General features: G+C 34.4%; 1 protein-coding gene across 3 annotated transcripts; it reads right to left on the minus strand.

Annotated features, from left to right (window-relative positions):
• Positions 1–316: 316 nt before the first annotated feature.
• On the minus strand, positions 317–15,903 carry PTGFR (prostaglandin F receptor). Of its 3 annotated transcripts, none has more exons than XM_058176616.1 (3): positions 15,610–15,903; positions 10,753–11,588; positions 317–4,327 (listed from the first exon to the last, which is right to left on the minus strand). In XM_058176616.1, exons 2-3 carry the CDS (start codon positions 11,527–11,529, stop codon positions 4,019–4,021), a joined length of 1,086 nt encoding a protein of 361 aa, XP_058032599.1. In that variant the 5' UTR covers positions 11,530–11,588; positions 15,610–15,903; the 3' UTR covers positions 317–4,018. The 3 variants fall into 3 exon arrangements, with proteins under 3 accessions (XP_058032599.1, XP_058032598.1, XP_058032600.1); XM_058176615.1 differs by having other exon boundaries at positions 15,678–15,901; XM_058176617.1 differs by lacking the exon at positions 15,610–15,903 and adding an exon at positions 15,360–15,580.
• Between the last annotated feature and the right edge of the window lie 419 nt (positions 15,904–16,322).

Raw genomic sequence — 16,322 nt, forward strand, 5'->3', positions numbered from 1 at the left:
AAAATCAGAAATTCAAGACGAGGCTAGAATCGTTTTCTCTACTCATGCATATAATGCAGAGTATATTATTTATTTAAAGAGTAGAGTATCTAAAATAGCACTTTTTAATATAAAATCCAACTACAGTCTGAACTCTGAAAACATTTCGATCTGTGTCCTGGACATGCAAGTTCTTTGGATATTCTTAAAAGTTGTCCAGAAGAAGGTATAGAAAAAGAAATTCAGATGATCAAATGTTCTACCTAAGTCCGGTGGAACGTAATAATGTTATGTTCCTTTTGTTCTACATTTCCAAGGACAAAATAGCAAAAGGAGCAAATGTTAAATAGCTTTATTTGCAACCACAAAAAGTTAGCAGAGTCACCTTTAAATACTGAAACTATACAGTCACCAATAATATTCCCAGTATTTGTAATACTTCTGTGACTTTCACAGTATGACATTTTTTTTCAGCATTTGCGATTCTCCCTTGCTATTCCAAGCACATCATAACAATAAAGGCACGTTATAATAAATTTAATGAGGCACTACATCATACATTCACTTTGTACTTTATACAATTTATAAATAGTAATATACATACAGAATGAAAACAGTTCAGCCAGAATGAAAAAAAACATACAATTTACATACATATTCACTTGACACCCTATCTCCAAGCCCACAAATTTAAATATCATTAACTCTTTTCATTTGTGAAGATTTCCACAACATTATTGTTGAGCATCAGTCACAGTCACTGAGACTAACCTAACCATTCAAACACGCTAGGTAACTTGTGTCCAAAATAATTATTATAGTAAAGAAATAAAATCCATAAAAGAACTAATTCTTCTGGAACCATCTCTCTCCCTCTTCCGAAAACTACTCCAGAAAATTGAAGAGCCCTGGAAGAGACTTGCAGGATGCATGGGCAAAGTACTGTAGAGGGGAAGTACCACTGAATAAATAGAAATATTCTTATGTACCAATAAATTGGATATAACATAGTAATGCTAGTAATGTAATCTTCAAAAGTCCAGTTTCAAACATCAGAGCAAGGGGAGGGGGCTTGTATAATGATAGCATCAATCTGCTATAGGAACATATGTTATAGATTAGAAGGCTTCTTAGATCAAGTCAGATTTGAGGTCCATCTAGCTCAGTATTGATTTAGTATTAACAAATCTTTGAAAAAGGCCCATTCCAGCCTTCCCTGAAGACACTACAAATTTAATACCTTCCATGTATAAGTACATGCTCTTTATATATCAAGCCTGCTCTATGCAGATGATATTTATTCAAGAAAGCTGCACATAACTGGAAATGATAACAAAATGATGCGGATATCCTCCACATTGTTATATTTCTTCATTTTTCTAAACATTAACATTTGATTACTCTACCATTGTCACACTTGCAATTTAGGAATTATCTTTCACCAGCTTTATACTTCAACAATTAAGATCTTTTTCTGGAACATAAAAATAGAGAAACTTGGCAGGCTGCTTTTATCTAACTGGTGGAGTTAATTCAGTATGGTAGGTTAGAAATTGTACAGGCCTAGACTTGGAAAACCATTAATAAAGCTTTGCATTTTCTCTTTATTTCTCTCGTATACCTAACACATAACTCTTTTGGATGACCAGCATGTAGACATGAATAGTAATAAAAGATTATAGGCTACTGATATTAGCAATAGCAGCACTGGCATTCTTTAGCACACTGATTTCATTCTATAAAATTCTACTTTAATTATATTTGCCGGTTTTGTTTTTTAAAGAAAGCTCCAGCATAATGCAAGTGAGGAAAAATCCTGGGCACTTGATTGCCTGAAATCCTAGGAACCTTACTAAATCTAAACCATCTATCTGGAAATTGTGTAGGGTCTCCTGCTTGGGCGGGGGGTTGGACTAGATGACCTACAAGGTCCCTTCCAACTCTGTTATTCCATTCTATTCTGTAAATTTATAAAGACATTTTATACAAAACTATGTAAGCTATATACAAACAATGAAATGATGCTAACTTCTAACAATTTACAGCTCTATGACACACAGAAAGAGAGAGAGAGGACATATATACATTCTATTAAGAATCTATATTTATACATGTGTAAATCAATTTAATAAGCTATTAATTTAATAATATATTAATATGTATAAAAAGCTTCCATTTAATCTTTTGTGTATTGAAAATTCAGTTTATTGTGCATATTTAATATCTTTTACATTTAACATGAAGTATTATGATTTAAACTAAATGAAAGCCATTCTTTTATTTAGGTCAAACCAATAATGATGTATGCCTCACATTAATGTTGCCTGAATCTACTTTCACTAAAACCAGCAAGTGTTTGACTTTTGTATATCTATTAATAAGATGAGCCTGCAAAGTATAATATGAAATAATATATAACAGAAAATTGAACCTAAATTAACATTTGACATATAATACTATATATACTATACAACTTTTCTATGCAAACATGTGAATGCACTGTAGTGTTAAACACTGACAATACAGTATAATCAAATGACTATAACTCAAAATATCAATATAGTGTAGCATTCAATTGTTTAATAACCATTAAAGTTGTAGGGTGGATTTTTCAAATTACACAATTAATTTATCATGTTATATCAATTTAAATACATTTGTTTCTCCTCAGAAAATCCAAAATGCAGGGCTATTTCATTTAGGAAGTAATATTCCATCTGTTTTATAAGATTTAGATAAAATATTTGTAAAAAACAGCAAAAGCTTTATACTAACAAGACAAGGAACATTTTCAAAATTAATGCTTTTTACATAATGTCACTGCACACCCACTGTAAAACTCAAGACTTCGATACTTAATTAACTAGTTTTTCATGCTTGCCTTGGTTTCATTCTACTCCCACCTGAAGTGTTAACAAAATATTATTTTTCAAGAGTTATGATGTTTGGACACATTAGTCTCTAAATTCTGTCACATATTGTCCTCAAATCCAACAGAACTAAACATTTTCAAGAACAATCTATTTTAATTGTGCTGTTAAGCTTTTACATTTGATAACATGTTTTTAAGTTTCATTTTAACATAAACCCCAAACATTTAAATCTCTACTTCATTCAAAATTATTTCACAGCCGCTAACATGTTACTTTTATTGAGGTTCTTTAACACTTTTATTTAATAGTTTTAAGTATAATTATCATTGCCTCCCTTTTTTATTTTAGAAATTCCTGAAATACAGGTAGCCCTCGACTTATGTCCAAGTGGAGCCCAAAATTTCTGTTGTTAAGAGAGACATTTGTTAAGTGGATTTTGTCCCACTTTATAACTTTTCTCGCCACAAGTGTTAAGTGAATCACTGCAGTTGATAAGTTAGTATCAACTACCAACTGGCTTAAATGAACCTGGCTTCCCCTTTGACTTTGTCAGAAGGTCGCAAAAGGGGATCACGTGACCTTGGGACACAACAAAGGTCATAAATATGATCCAGTTGTCAAGCATCTGAATTTTGATCACAGTCATGTGGATGCTGCAAAAGTCATAACTATGAGCCAAGGTGGCGCAGTGGTTAGAATGCAGTACTGCAGGCTACTTGTGCTGACTGCCGTTTGGCGATTCGAATCTCACTAGGCTCAAGGTTGACTCAGCCTCCCATCCTTCCAAGGTCGGTAATATGAGGACCCACCTTGTTGGGGGCAATATGCTGACTCTGTAAACCGCTTACAGAGGGCTGGAAAGTACTGTGAAACAGTGTATATAAATCTAAGTGCTATTGCTATGAAAAATGGTCATAAATCACATTTTTCACTGCTGTTGTAACTTGAACAGTCACTAAACAAACTGTTGTAAATCCAGAACTACCTGTATTTGGCACTAGATATGGCTGGGCATGTCCAATAAAAAAGATTCTTTATATTCACAAGTCAAATATCTTGTAGTAGCAATTCCAGATTGAGACACATCTACAATTGGAGCCACTTCTCAGGTTTCAATGTACACAACAATCATAAACCTTTACTTTCATCATTTTCTATGTTTCGCTTTATGGTCCTCTTATACTGATTTGTTGGTTTGTCACCTTGGAACTAATCGGTGAATCTGAAATTGCTGCCACTTTTAAAGAATTTTTAATGGAACTGAGTTCCCATGTAGACAAATTAATGAGGTGTACTCCACAAAATCTTCTAGCAATCTCATACAATTTTTTAAGAACAGCTTTTCTCAAAAGAATATATACCCATGGATCCAATATTTGATTACACGTTGCCATTCGAAGAGCAAAAATTATAGTTTCACAGGGTACTGTTTTATGGGAGGTATTTCCACTTATTCCAATAATGGCCATGATTACCTACAAAATGAAATAAATTCTATTATTCATCAGAAAAAAACAGGTCAAAAATATATTACTATTTTTAACAATAATATATAATAAACTAGGAATTACTGGAACTACTTTAGATATTTTAATAAAGCTGGTTCTGGATTTGAATCATCATGTATTGAAAATTAATCCATTAAAAATTAACATTGATATCAGGAGTCAAAATCTCTTTTTGAAAAGAGAACATATTGCTTAGGAACTAGTATCAGATGAAGAAAAAATATAGTATAATGTTGCTTACATAGCTGAATTATGTTCCTATAATTACCTTTTGTGTTCATTTCTAATTCTGACCCTTTCAATATTATTTTACTCTTAACTTCTACATTCTTCTTTCTTACAATTTTTTCCATTTTGTTTATTTAAAGTTATTTGCAAATTCCATTTTCCCCAATTTGTACTTTTTTGCATCAAATCTACACAATGATACCCTGTTTCCTCAAAAATAAGACCCTGTCTTATATTTTTTTGAACCCTGAAATAAGCGCTTGGCCTTATTGCTATGCGCTCAAAAGCCCAATTGGGCTTATTATCAGGGGATAGAAGTGATAGGCTCTTCTTTTGAGTTTTATTGAACTATTGATTTTGAACCATACTCTTTAAAAATGTTGCACTGTATTAATATTAATAGGTCTGTTATGGTGAGACATTTATAAAGGAAACTGTCATGGGATTTTAAATTATATACAATTGTATGATTGTAAATTATACAATGCAAATTATAGTGAATATAATTCCCTGTAATTTACCTATTTAAAAAACAACTATATCCATAACAACAGCAATAATACTATTAAGGGCATAGGCAAATCAGTGATTTTCATTATTCTCATTAAAAATGGTTGGCCAAATTATCTTTATATGCATAGGATGTGCATTCTTATATAAAATTTGCAATGCGATTGTAATTATACAATACAATTTACAATCTCTGCCAGTATCTGTACAAATAGAAGCAATTCACAACCCATACAAACACGCAGAATCCAGTGTTCACAAATGGCTCAACATCTCTATACCAGTAGCTCCCAACCATTGGGACACCAGGGACTGATTCCATGGGGAAAGGTTTTTCCGTGGACCGGAGAGGCCATGGCTCTGCCTGGATCCTGCAAATGGGGCTTCTCTTGTTTGTGCAGACCAGTTTCTGGCATGCCGCGGACCAGTGCTGGTCCGCAGACTGGGGTTCAGGGACTCCTGGTATATACCATCCAAATGTGTGGGGGGGGGGGGAAGACTTTACATCTAAGAAGATGATAACATGCAACTACTGAATGGAAATAATTATTTCCCACTACCCTTTGGGTACTGGGGAAAAATCACTGATTATGATATGAATAAGGCTTTGCTCTAAGTAACAAACACTTTAAATCCACAGATTTCATAAGCAAATACTCAGCCATGTTCTCCCAAAACATTTTTGTTTGTTTTTTTGACATTCAAAAGAGAGTTAGTTTCAGGTCCACATTATATAGTTTCATTAAGTCCACCAAAGTAATTTGCCTGTAAGACATTTTAGAAAACTGCTCACATAAGCTTATTAACTTAACTATGATCGAAATGAGAGGCAGAATGAAAAATGGTAGAAATAATTACTGCCAGTTCATAGGAAGGAAATTATTACTAGTTACATGATACCAGATAAGCCTGAAAGGTACAAAACACCCAAAACTAATTCAGAAGCAATATTTATGCATTAGCAAAAATTATTAAAGAATTATCTATTTATTAGAGGGTGTGTTCCATACATGATTAAAGAAAATGTTTGGTCTTATTTAATATTTAAAATATTAACTTCAGTATTTAAAATCTTCTAACCGAATTGATAATCAAGAGACTTTCTTTTTCTACCAAGATGTGAAGCAAACAAAGTGTGAAAAAGTAATAAGGGTACGTCAATGATAGTTATCTTTAAAAATATTAAGAAGAAAGTGTCAGATCCTGTGGAGTATTGACAGGAAAAAATCTCTTCCTAAAAGAGTTTTCTTTTGAAAGCACCTAATGAGGTTCTTTCGGGAAATATTAAACTGAAGAAACAGCTGAAGAAATAAGAATAGTGGTGAGTACTTTTAAGAGTTTTTTTAATATCAAATTAATATTTTTCCTTTACTTTTTTTTAATTTTACAGAAGAGCTGCCTTGAAGATGTTTCTTCAAATACTTTCTTTTTTCCCCACAGATACATAGAGACTTTCACATTATTATCTCTTCCTGTCTGAATGAAATGTGATTTTCTATAAGTGCTCTTGAGTTGCTGCAAGTAACAAAGTAAGAAAACATCTAATGGGAAAGATGTTTTTTCTAGTGATTATATTTTCTACTCAAGTTTTTAAAGGAAGAGAAATTTTCAATAAAGGCTTCAGTTGCCTAAAGAATAACTTGAAAAAATGTAACTAACTGTAAAGCAAACTTGGTTTAATATATTTGTGGGATAGGGGGGAAAAAAGAAATGAAGAATGAAATAATGCTACTGGGGGGGGGAAAAACAGAATTGTTTTTAAAATAATACCAGAAAAATATAATGAAATCTTAAATATGAAAGCAGACTATGCTTTATGAAATCTATAAGAAAACATCAGGATAACAAGTTGTAAACCAAGTATTCTAAGTACTGAGAAATCAGGTAAATCCATCTACAAATAGAACTCAAGTCATTTTCCTCCAATTACATGATAATTAAGTTCAGTACTCTTTCCCATATAAAGTAATCTACTTTCTATTAAGTGAGCTAGGCCTTTTTAATTTAAGAGGTCCAATGCATTATGGTACTGCTGTACTTGCAAACTGCTATTGGATTATGACCAAATGTATCTACATATAGAAATAGTTAATAATCTGTTCATGATAAAAGAATTATAGAGCAGGTTTGCTCATAACTAGGTAATAGAAAAGAATCCTGAATCAGTTACTGTAATAATGTAATCAGGATTAAATTTTGATTTTTAAACCTAACATGGAATTACCGGTACTCAATTATTTTTTCAGTTAGTCATTTCAAGCTAAAAGTGTAACAGTGGGTATTAATACCTTATTATGTAAAGCAACTTTACTTATTGAGATTGATCCAGCTGGAACATGCTTAACTTTCATATCACTGATGCTACATGTAGATTGACTCTTGACTGCATATCTCTGCATTACACAATATTAATTGATTTCCAAAGAAAACTGTTTTTATAAAGTAGCTATAATTTATTAAATAGGTAATTCTATTATAAGTGAAACTCCTATGATAATTGTGACTTTTGAATTTCTGTCATTATGACCTGGGCTGAGCTCTCATTAGCCTCAATAAGAATTATTAAAGTACTGTAGTGTGATGATTTAAGAAGTTTAAGATTATTATGAAATACTGAACAATGAAATATTTTAGGCTCTCTTTAATCAAACATCTTGCGTATTTCCATTTATGCTGGATAGGATTGCTCTTTCCATGCAGTTAATTCATATCATAATAATGTTGTGTGGATAGACTTGTAAAAAGTTTAACAGGACATTCTTTCCACTTGGTGCTATCAGGCAAATTCTTCAAAGCACAAACATATTTTATCTTTTTATCACTCTTTTTTGCTGAACATTCTTTAAAGACACTGTTTATGATGTACCCTCATCCACACTGATGATAAAAATAAATTACTGCTGACTTAGGAGGTTTTTATTATTATCCAGTCCTCATTGATTCAGTAGTATTGAATTTCTAATGCACTTTATGGCTTAATATTTAAACACCAAATGTCAACCTGTAGCGCATTATTGTAATAATGTAAACAGTGCTAGATTATTTTTATTTTAAGTAAAACAAACAAGGAGGTGCAATTTAAGATAATAACTTCCTACAATCCCAATTCCTAAATGATCCCCAGATGTTTTTCCATATCTTACGTAAGTAACATTAAACTCTATGCCTAATTCTCTCAAGTACCTATCTGAAATGTCTTAAAATATTCCATATCATACTTATTCAGGAAGAGCATGGGATCCTCTTGGAATAAATAAAACAAAACCGTTTAGCTGATGAAACTATAGTTTATAGTCAGAAAACACTATAGTGTTGAATAATAAAAGAAAATGAGAATCATTTAAGGTGTTGGTTACGACCTTTAAAGCGCTCCATGGCTTAGGGCCTGGGTACTTACGGGACCGCCTGCTGTTACCACATGCCTCCCACCGACCCGTACGCTCTCACAGAGAGGGACTTCTCAGGGTGCCGTCCGCCAATGTCGGCTGGCGGCCCCCAGGGGAAGGGCCTTCTCTGTGGGGGCTCCCACACTCTGGAACGAGCTTCCCCCAGGTTTACGCCAAATACCTGATCGGACTTTCCGCCGTGAACTGAAGACGCACCTTTTTATCCGCGCGGGGCTGGCTTAAATTGAATTTTAAATGTTAAATTTTATTAATTTTAAAAGGGGTTTTAGTGTATGGTAAATTTTTTAAATTTTCAGGCCAATTTAAATAAGTTTCTTAAATTCCGTTTTAATTGTATTTTGTATTGTTCGTTTTATTCTGCCTGTACACTGCCCTGAGTCCTTCGGGAGAAGGGCGGTATAAAAATCAAATAAATAAAATAAAAATAAAATAAATCATTAAACTTAATTTTTTTCACATTTTTCATGGAATTTGAAAATAGTCATTATGTTATTTATTTATTTATTTACCACCCATCTCCCTTGGTGTAAAGTACTCCTAAATTACAGCCCTTCCATATTTAAGAAAATAATGACCATTCAAATATTATGCCAATCCATGCTTAGGGGTCCACTCTATTAATTGATTCCAAGCATACAAAGTTAACAAAGTATGATTTTAAATGTGCTTCCTGTGCATTTTTGCTATTGCAGTTTTTAGGCTTTTATCATTTTGTGACCAAGTACAAAAAAGCAACAAATTTACAATAAAAGCAGTGGGCTTGGCTTTGCCATGCAGTTTCTTAGAGGTTTGAAGATCAAACAGGCATGATTTCCCTTACCCATGATTTGTTGAATAAACCTTATATGCTTCTTAGATCATCAGATCCAAATAAAAGAGATTCTGATTAGCACAATGTGCGTGTTCAAGCTATTTTAAAAATAGTTTGCTGTGATATTTGAATCAAGCTAACAAAATGCCTTCTTCAGAGAAGACTAGACTGAATGTCTACCTCATATTTTACAATTTGTTACCTATAAATAAGAAATAGCAGAATAACAAAGTTGGAAGGGATCTTGGAGGTCTACTACTCCAACCTTCTGCTTGAGCAAGAGACCCTATATCCGCGATGGCGAACCTATGGCACGCGTGCCAGAGATGGCACACAGAGCCCTCTCTGTGGGCACTCATGCTGTTGCCAGCTGCTCTTCTGGTTTCCAACACTACGATGCATGTGAAGACCAAACCCAAAGACCAGATGGCCGGTGTGTGCATGTGCACCAGCAACCTGGTCTACGGGTTTCCGGAGCGCTGGCACGCACGTGCACATTCTGGTTTGGGCACTCGGCGCCGAAAAGGTTCGCCACCATTGCCCTATATCATTCTGGAAAAATGGCTGTCCAAACTCTTCTTAAAAACCTCCAGTGATGGTGCACCCACAACTTCTGAAGACAACCTGTTTCACAGACTAATTATTCTGTCAGGAAATTTCTTCTTAGTTCTAGGTTGGTTCTCTCTTTGTAAATTTCCATCTTTAGCTTCTTGTCTTGCCCTCAGATGCTTTGAGAATAGATTGTCCCCGTCTTCTTTCTGACCACCACTCAAATACTAGTAGACGAATATCATGTCACCCCAGCCCTTCTCCTTCATTACACTAAAAACACCCAGTTCTTGCAACCATTTACTCTAGCCCTCTATAATCGTCTTATTTAAATATTGGGGAAGAAGTCATGTAATAAACACTTTAGTGGTAAGTACAAACTTAAGGTATGGGTGGATTTACATTCAAAACACAAAGTAGCCACTTGTATTTTGGTTTTGCTTTGATAGTGGGGGGGGGGGGACTTTACAACTGTTTCATATTGGGACTCCCTTCCGTATTGCTGTAGATCTTTGAAGGGGCACATTATTTCATTACAGCTTCAAATGGAACAGCCATTTGAACAGCCCTTCAAAGCAAAGCTGTGATACAGTTCACTGTTTGCATCCACTGCTTTGGTAAATATTCTAAATTTTTATATAACACTCTTTGCTGTGACACCGTAAGTCCCATTATCTAAGGAATTGGTTTTCAAGATAAAAAAGAAAAACAAAAGAAACCATAACTTCCATTAAACCATCCTGTGAAAGCTTGGCATATTAGTCAGCTTCCACCCTCATATAGAAAATGTTTGTATCATTTTATTCAACCCAAGTTCTTAAGATATTATCCCAGAACAAGCAATACATAACATGAGAATGGAAGTGGTTGAGTGGTTAAGATCTTACCAGGAAAGGAGTCCAGCAAATGCAAGAGACACACATTATACCCAAGAGCTGAATGATCATTTCAAAATGATGAGATCTGCCCTGTCTATGTTGACTTTTAAATTTGACTCTTAAAAGTGTAATTCCTGTCACAGCATTGCACAAAAGTGAAATAACAAGGGCCAGCAAACCCAAACATGAAAAAAGTAAGAGGTAAAATCTATCTTCCCAATCTTGAATTTTCTCTGTTTCATAGAAGCACCAGGTTTTTGATGCTTGAATTGTATACTTCTTTGATGTCAGTATTGGCAGCAAAGCTATGAAAATGGCAAAAAGACACACCATAGTCAATATCATTTTTACATGGTTAAAAGTCATTTTTGTTGAATGAAATATTGGTTTTGTCACTCCAATGCAGCGTTCCACAGCCATCACACTGCCCAGAAAAAGTGGATAAAGTCCAAAGAACACCATGCAGTTACCAAAAAAATTGCAAAATATCTTTTCTGATGGATCAAATTTTTTCCATTTTTTTTCATTTGCATATACGAATACTGCAATAGTTCCAACGATGAGATGGCCCAACATGTCTGTAATAACCAAACTACTGGCAAAAAACAAAAACAATGCTTTTGATTTCTGCCTAAATCTCTTATATGCTTTCATGAGAATTACTATTGCAAGGCTATTGGATAAAATCCCAACAGTCATGAAGATGGCAGAAAATAATACATTGAAGCGTTTTTCTCCACCACAAGTAGAAATTCCAGGCAAGGATGATGATTGTGAACCATTCATTGTTAGAAAGAGAATTTCAATATTCAAAACATCTTAGTGGCCAGGAAATCATCAGGCATCTGTAATACAGTAAAATAAACTGTTTAAATACAACAAATAATATTATACATTTAATCTTACTCATTTCTGATACAAAGATAGGCATAATATAGATGAATATGCAGAGACACCAGTGTAGAGAGTACAATTAACAAACTACACAAATGATAATACAATAGATCAACTGAGTTAGTACAAAGCAGGAAAAAAGTAGAAAGGGGAATGTTTAAAATTTGAAAAATTTAAATGTTAGCATAAATACTAATGGAAATTATCAATATTCAAGAACATTATTCCAAAACACATATCTGTTATCTGATACAGCTTTCTTTTTTTAATTATATAATTAAGAGTGTATTATATAGCTTCATGCACTGCTGTAGTAATTTTTTCATGTTGTAGAATTTGATTGTCTAGGCGAGAGTTTCAGTCTTTTCCACTTTACCTTTGCTATAATCTCATCAATCAATTTTCACTCACATACAACATTGGCAATAACACAGGAGATACGAGATAGATAGATAGATAGATAGATAGATAGATAGATAGATAGATAGATAGATAGATAGATAGATAGATAGATAGATAGATAGATAGATAGATAGATAGACAGACAGACAGAAAGACAGACAGACAGACAGAGAGACAGACATATACATATATACATACATACATACATGCATACATACAAACACATACACACACAAGATAGCCCTTTCACTGCCCAAATGTAAGAGTTAATCAAGTAAAAGAGATTAAAGTGTGAGCAGACACTCTTCCTCGGCCCTTCCACAGAATGTTCTGGAAAGTAACACATTTTCTTCTATTGAAGTCTGCAGCACTCGGACAACCAAGAGGTGATATCAACTTGCCTTTCCTAAGTAATAGATGTGCATAGAAGTGTCTCAGATAATTAGCATTCAACTGCCGGCAATGAAATGAATATATTGCTTTACTCTCAGTTTGGCCTATTCTTCCTGAACAGTACAATAAAGTAGCATTTTCTAGGCCCAGCACTGTGGTGCATATCTCCAGATTTCATTGCTCCATTATTTTGCTCAAAATGTCACACATGTAATGGGAAGAAATTAGAAGTAGTAGAAGACTAAATAACCACTGATTAAACTGACTGATCAATTTGCTTCACAAATAGATGTGAACCAGTCTCCTACATTAATAATGTTTCTTGTCCTGGAAATAAGTACAACTTAGAACTTGAGGTAAAAACGAAATCCCTGTAGGAGTCTTCAGTCTATATTTAGGTATTTGCAAAGGAAGAGTTATGATATTTAACTGCACTTAGGAGAGCAACAGAAAAATGGGTAAAACAACTTTGATGCCTGCTATTTTTCTTTAAATAAGGATATTCAATGTATTACGCAGCCTCCAGATGCTGCTGATCAAGTTCTGACATACTATTTCTTCCATCAGTGCAATATTACAGCTAGATTTTACCATATTTAATATATAGATAGTAAATTCAGCACATATTATTTTTCTATTATAGTATATATCACACACACATTTATCACAATGTTCATGTACTCCTTACTATAGCACATGTTTTAATCTATGCCATCAAGAAAACACACTGAGAATACAGAACAGAAACACAATAGATCAAACTAAAATCTCAGGTTATTTCAGGTAATTGAGGAAATACAGAATAATATAGTTTTTTCAACACTCTAAATTATAGGAGAAATGAACATCATACTCTACATTTGTAGGAATTTGGAATTCTGCTCAGTGGATTTTACTCAGTATACAAAACATTCTACCATATGAATCTGAAGCTAACTGAAACATTTTTATAGAAAAAATATGAATTTAAATAAAAGGGGGGAGGAATCACACACAAACACATTTTCCCCCCATTTAAATGCTTATATTGATTTTTCTCTTACTGTCATTCTTTGTCCCAAACAGCATTTAACGACCAAGCAAAGTCTCTGCATGAGCTGACTGGGTCAGTTCATTCAACCAGTCTTTCATTTATCAGCTCACATACATTTTACACTATTTGATGCTCCCCTTTCTTTATTTCTTAGAAAACAAAGTTATAGCTTCCATACAGCCTTATGCTAGTAAAAGCTCAGCATAAAAACAAGGCGATCTTACTAAACTTGGTAAAATTTAGTTACCTATGCAGCCTTGCCAAATATTTCAAAAATCAGCAGTTGCAGTTTTAAAATAAAGACTATTCAACGGAGGAAGAATTCTATAAAAAAAACCACTTGAAATAAAAAATAATATTTTGGCATTATACCAGACATGGTAATATAAATCTGAGCACCGATATACTATAGTCTACATTGCCTGACAAATAAATATTCCTGTAATTAATACTAAGCCAGTAGGGGATAGTGTAAATGGATGAAAAGTATATTACTTAAATAGAGGAAAAGCAACATATAGAAGTATGCATTTTCATAAATAATTCCAGTTTTACTTCTGTTTGAATATAGCACTTTAAAAAATTAAAAGTACTCTGCATAAATACCCAATTTTAAATGTAAATTCAATTTTTAATTTGAATCCGAAGCTGTATGCAACCTAATTAAAATGTCAGATATTTTCTTAGCAAATTTCATACTACTACAAAAACCGTCCTGAGTCCTTCGGGAGAAGGGTGGTATAAAAATCTAATTAATAATAATAATAATAATAATAATAATAATAATAATAATAATAATAATAATAATAATAATAATAATAATAATAATAATAATAATAATAATAATAAATGCACAGAACAGCATATTTAAGCAGACTACCAGTATTTAAGTTGCCAAGCTTCTTTGGGGTAAAATGACCACAATTATCCATATATGTGAGACTATGGCATGCTCTTGAACAGATTTGCTTCATATAGTTCAGTATACTGCAGCAACTAGTCTAAGTCCCAGAGATAACACTTATTGGGATGGTAAAAATAGGTAATGTGAAGTGAACAATAAGTATAATGTAAAATGGGCAGAAGAATTTAACATGAATAATAAGGACTGCATGAATAAAATTGGAACCAATTCTGAGTTGCTGGAGTAAGTAAAAATGAAAATCACTGTTGGGAATATATCAATGAGGTACTTTTGAAGTGACCCTGAACTTCAAAAGTAAACATTGCCAAAGGGTGAAAGATTTCAGGATTCATTAGTCTGCAGTCTAATGAAGCTCTATACAGTCCCTAAGAATCAACACCAATTTGATAGCACATCTATCAGCCACTATTGTAGAAGTCCATTTAAAAAAAATCTTTTAAAATTAAAACAAATAAATAAATGTGACATGAGAAAGAAGCGAGGAGCTATTGAAGGAACAGCAATCAGTCTAGCAAGCTAAGCGGTGGAATAATGATAGTGAAGGGATCAAAATAAAAGAATGGGGGGGGAAAAAGAAACAGGTCTGCAAAAGAAAAACATAAAAGAAAGTAGGCGGCAACTGAAGAATAAGTAAGGGTGAACTTTGAGAAATAAATAAACTGTAAGAAGTTTGGATTGAGACAGGGAGGAAAATAAGATTCTCTTCCATAAGAAAATTAATATTGTTCAATATTCCTCCCACTGGAACACTTGCCTCCACAAAAGCAAATTCCATTAAATTTAATGGGATTCTTTTCCTAGCAAGCGAATTGGATTACAGTCTTGATTCAGCCAATTTGATTTGAACCTACCTAGCCTAATATTGGATCCTCTTATATCCTCAAGCGCCTGCCCAGATAGGGCAGTTGTCTCTAGTCACCCAACCATCCAAGTCTGAAGAAAGTAAAAACAAAATAATAACACACTTACAGGCGGGATTCAAAGAGCCAGTTGGAGGCTAAAATCACGCCAGCGCTTTCCACCGCCCTGATTTCACCGTAAGGCAGCCGCGTTTGATACTGTACCGTCACAGCCACGGCTAGATGACCTTACAAAGCCTTGGACGGGCTAACCTGGAGAGCCCGCAAGAGCCACTCGGAAATGCACAATTATTCCTAAATCTTCCCACACAACAAGCACGAAGAAGGCGTCCGCTTTCTTCTCCAAAGCCGAAGCTCACCTTCCTTTTTTCCCCCGAAAGTTTGGGGCTGCGAAGCTTGGAGGACAAAGCGTGGGAGCTCTTTTTACCTCGGTCTCTGGGATGCCGCCAGCGGTCGCCCTCCTGCCTCGCTCTCCGGGCATCGCCGTCACCCACCAGATCGCTGAGGCGGCGACTCCTTCCCACGCTTCCCGCTCGCCCAACTAATAAAGACGGAGGGAGGCTGCAAAGCTCCGCTCCCTCAGACCGCCGGGCTCGCCCATGCCCCCGCCCCTTTTTGCTGGCACAAAAAAGGGGGGGGGAAACCGTCACACGTGCTACCGGCTGGCTCTTTTCCCTGACTTGGGACTCATTTAACAACCCACTGCAACTTTCCCGTGGGGAAGATGGTAGCCCTTTCCAAGAAAGCCTCCGCCCTCCTTTGGCTCTGCCAAAGAACCAAGCCCTACACCTGCAAGAGGGAAGGAAAGAGACTTTTTTATTATTATTATTATTATTATTTATTATATTTGTATACCGCCCATCTCCCGAAAGACTCAGGGCGGTTCACAGCCAAAAAACAACAGAAAACATATAATACATATAAACAGCTAAAAGAATAGACAGTTAAATTCAATTGATGCCCTAAAACTTTTAAATACAAATTTAAAACCTCAATTAAACCCCTTTTTTAAAAATCCCAATTTAAAAACTACGTTCAAGCTAGTCCTGCTCTTCGAAACAGCAACGTCTTC

This window comes from Ahaetulla prasina, chromosome 3 (genome assembly GCF_028640845.1).
Source record: "Ahaetulla prasina isolate Xishuangbanna chromosome 3, ASM2864084v1, whole genome shotgun sequence".
In the NCBI taxonomy this organism is placed as follows: domain Eukaryota; kingdom Metazoa; phylum Chordata; class Lepidosauria; order Squamata; family Colubridae; genus Ahaetulla; species Ahaetulla prasina.

What these genes read in the sequence shown, in the direction of transcription:
- PTGFR (XM_058176616.1), bottom strand. Translation starts at nt 11,529, where the DNA reads ATGAATGGTTCACAATCATCATCCTTGCCTGGAATTTCTACTTGTGGT. An exon ending in TTTGCTGGACTCCTTTCCTG is followed by an intron (nt 4,328 to 10,752) that starts GTAAGATCTTAA and finishes TTCATTTTGTAG; the next exon opens with GTAATCATGGCCATTATTGG.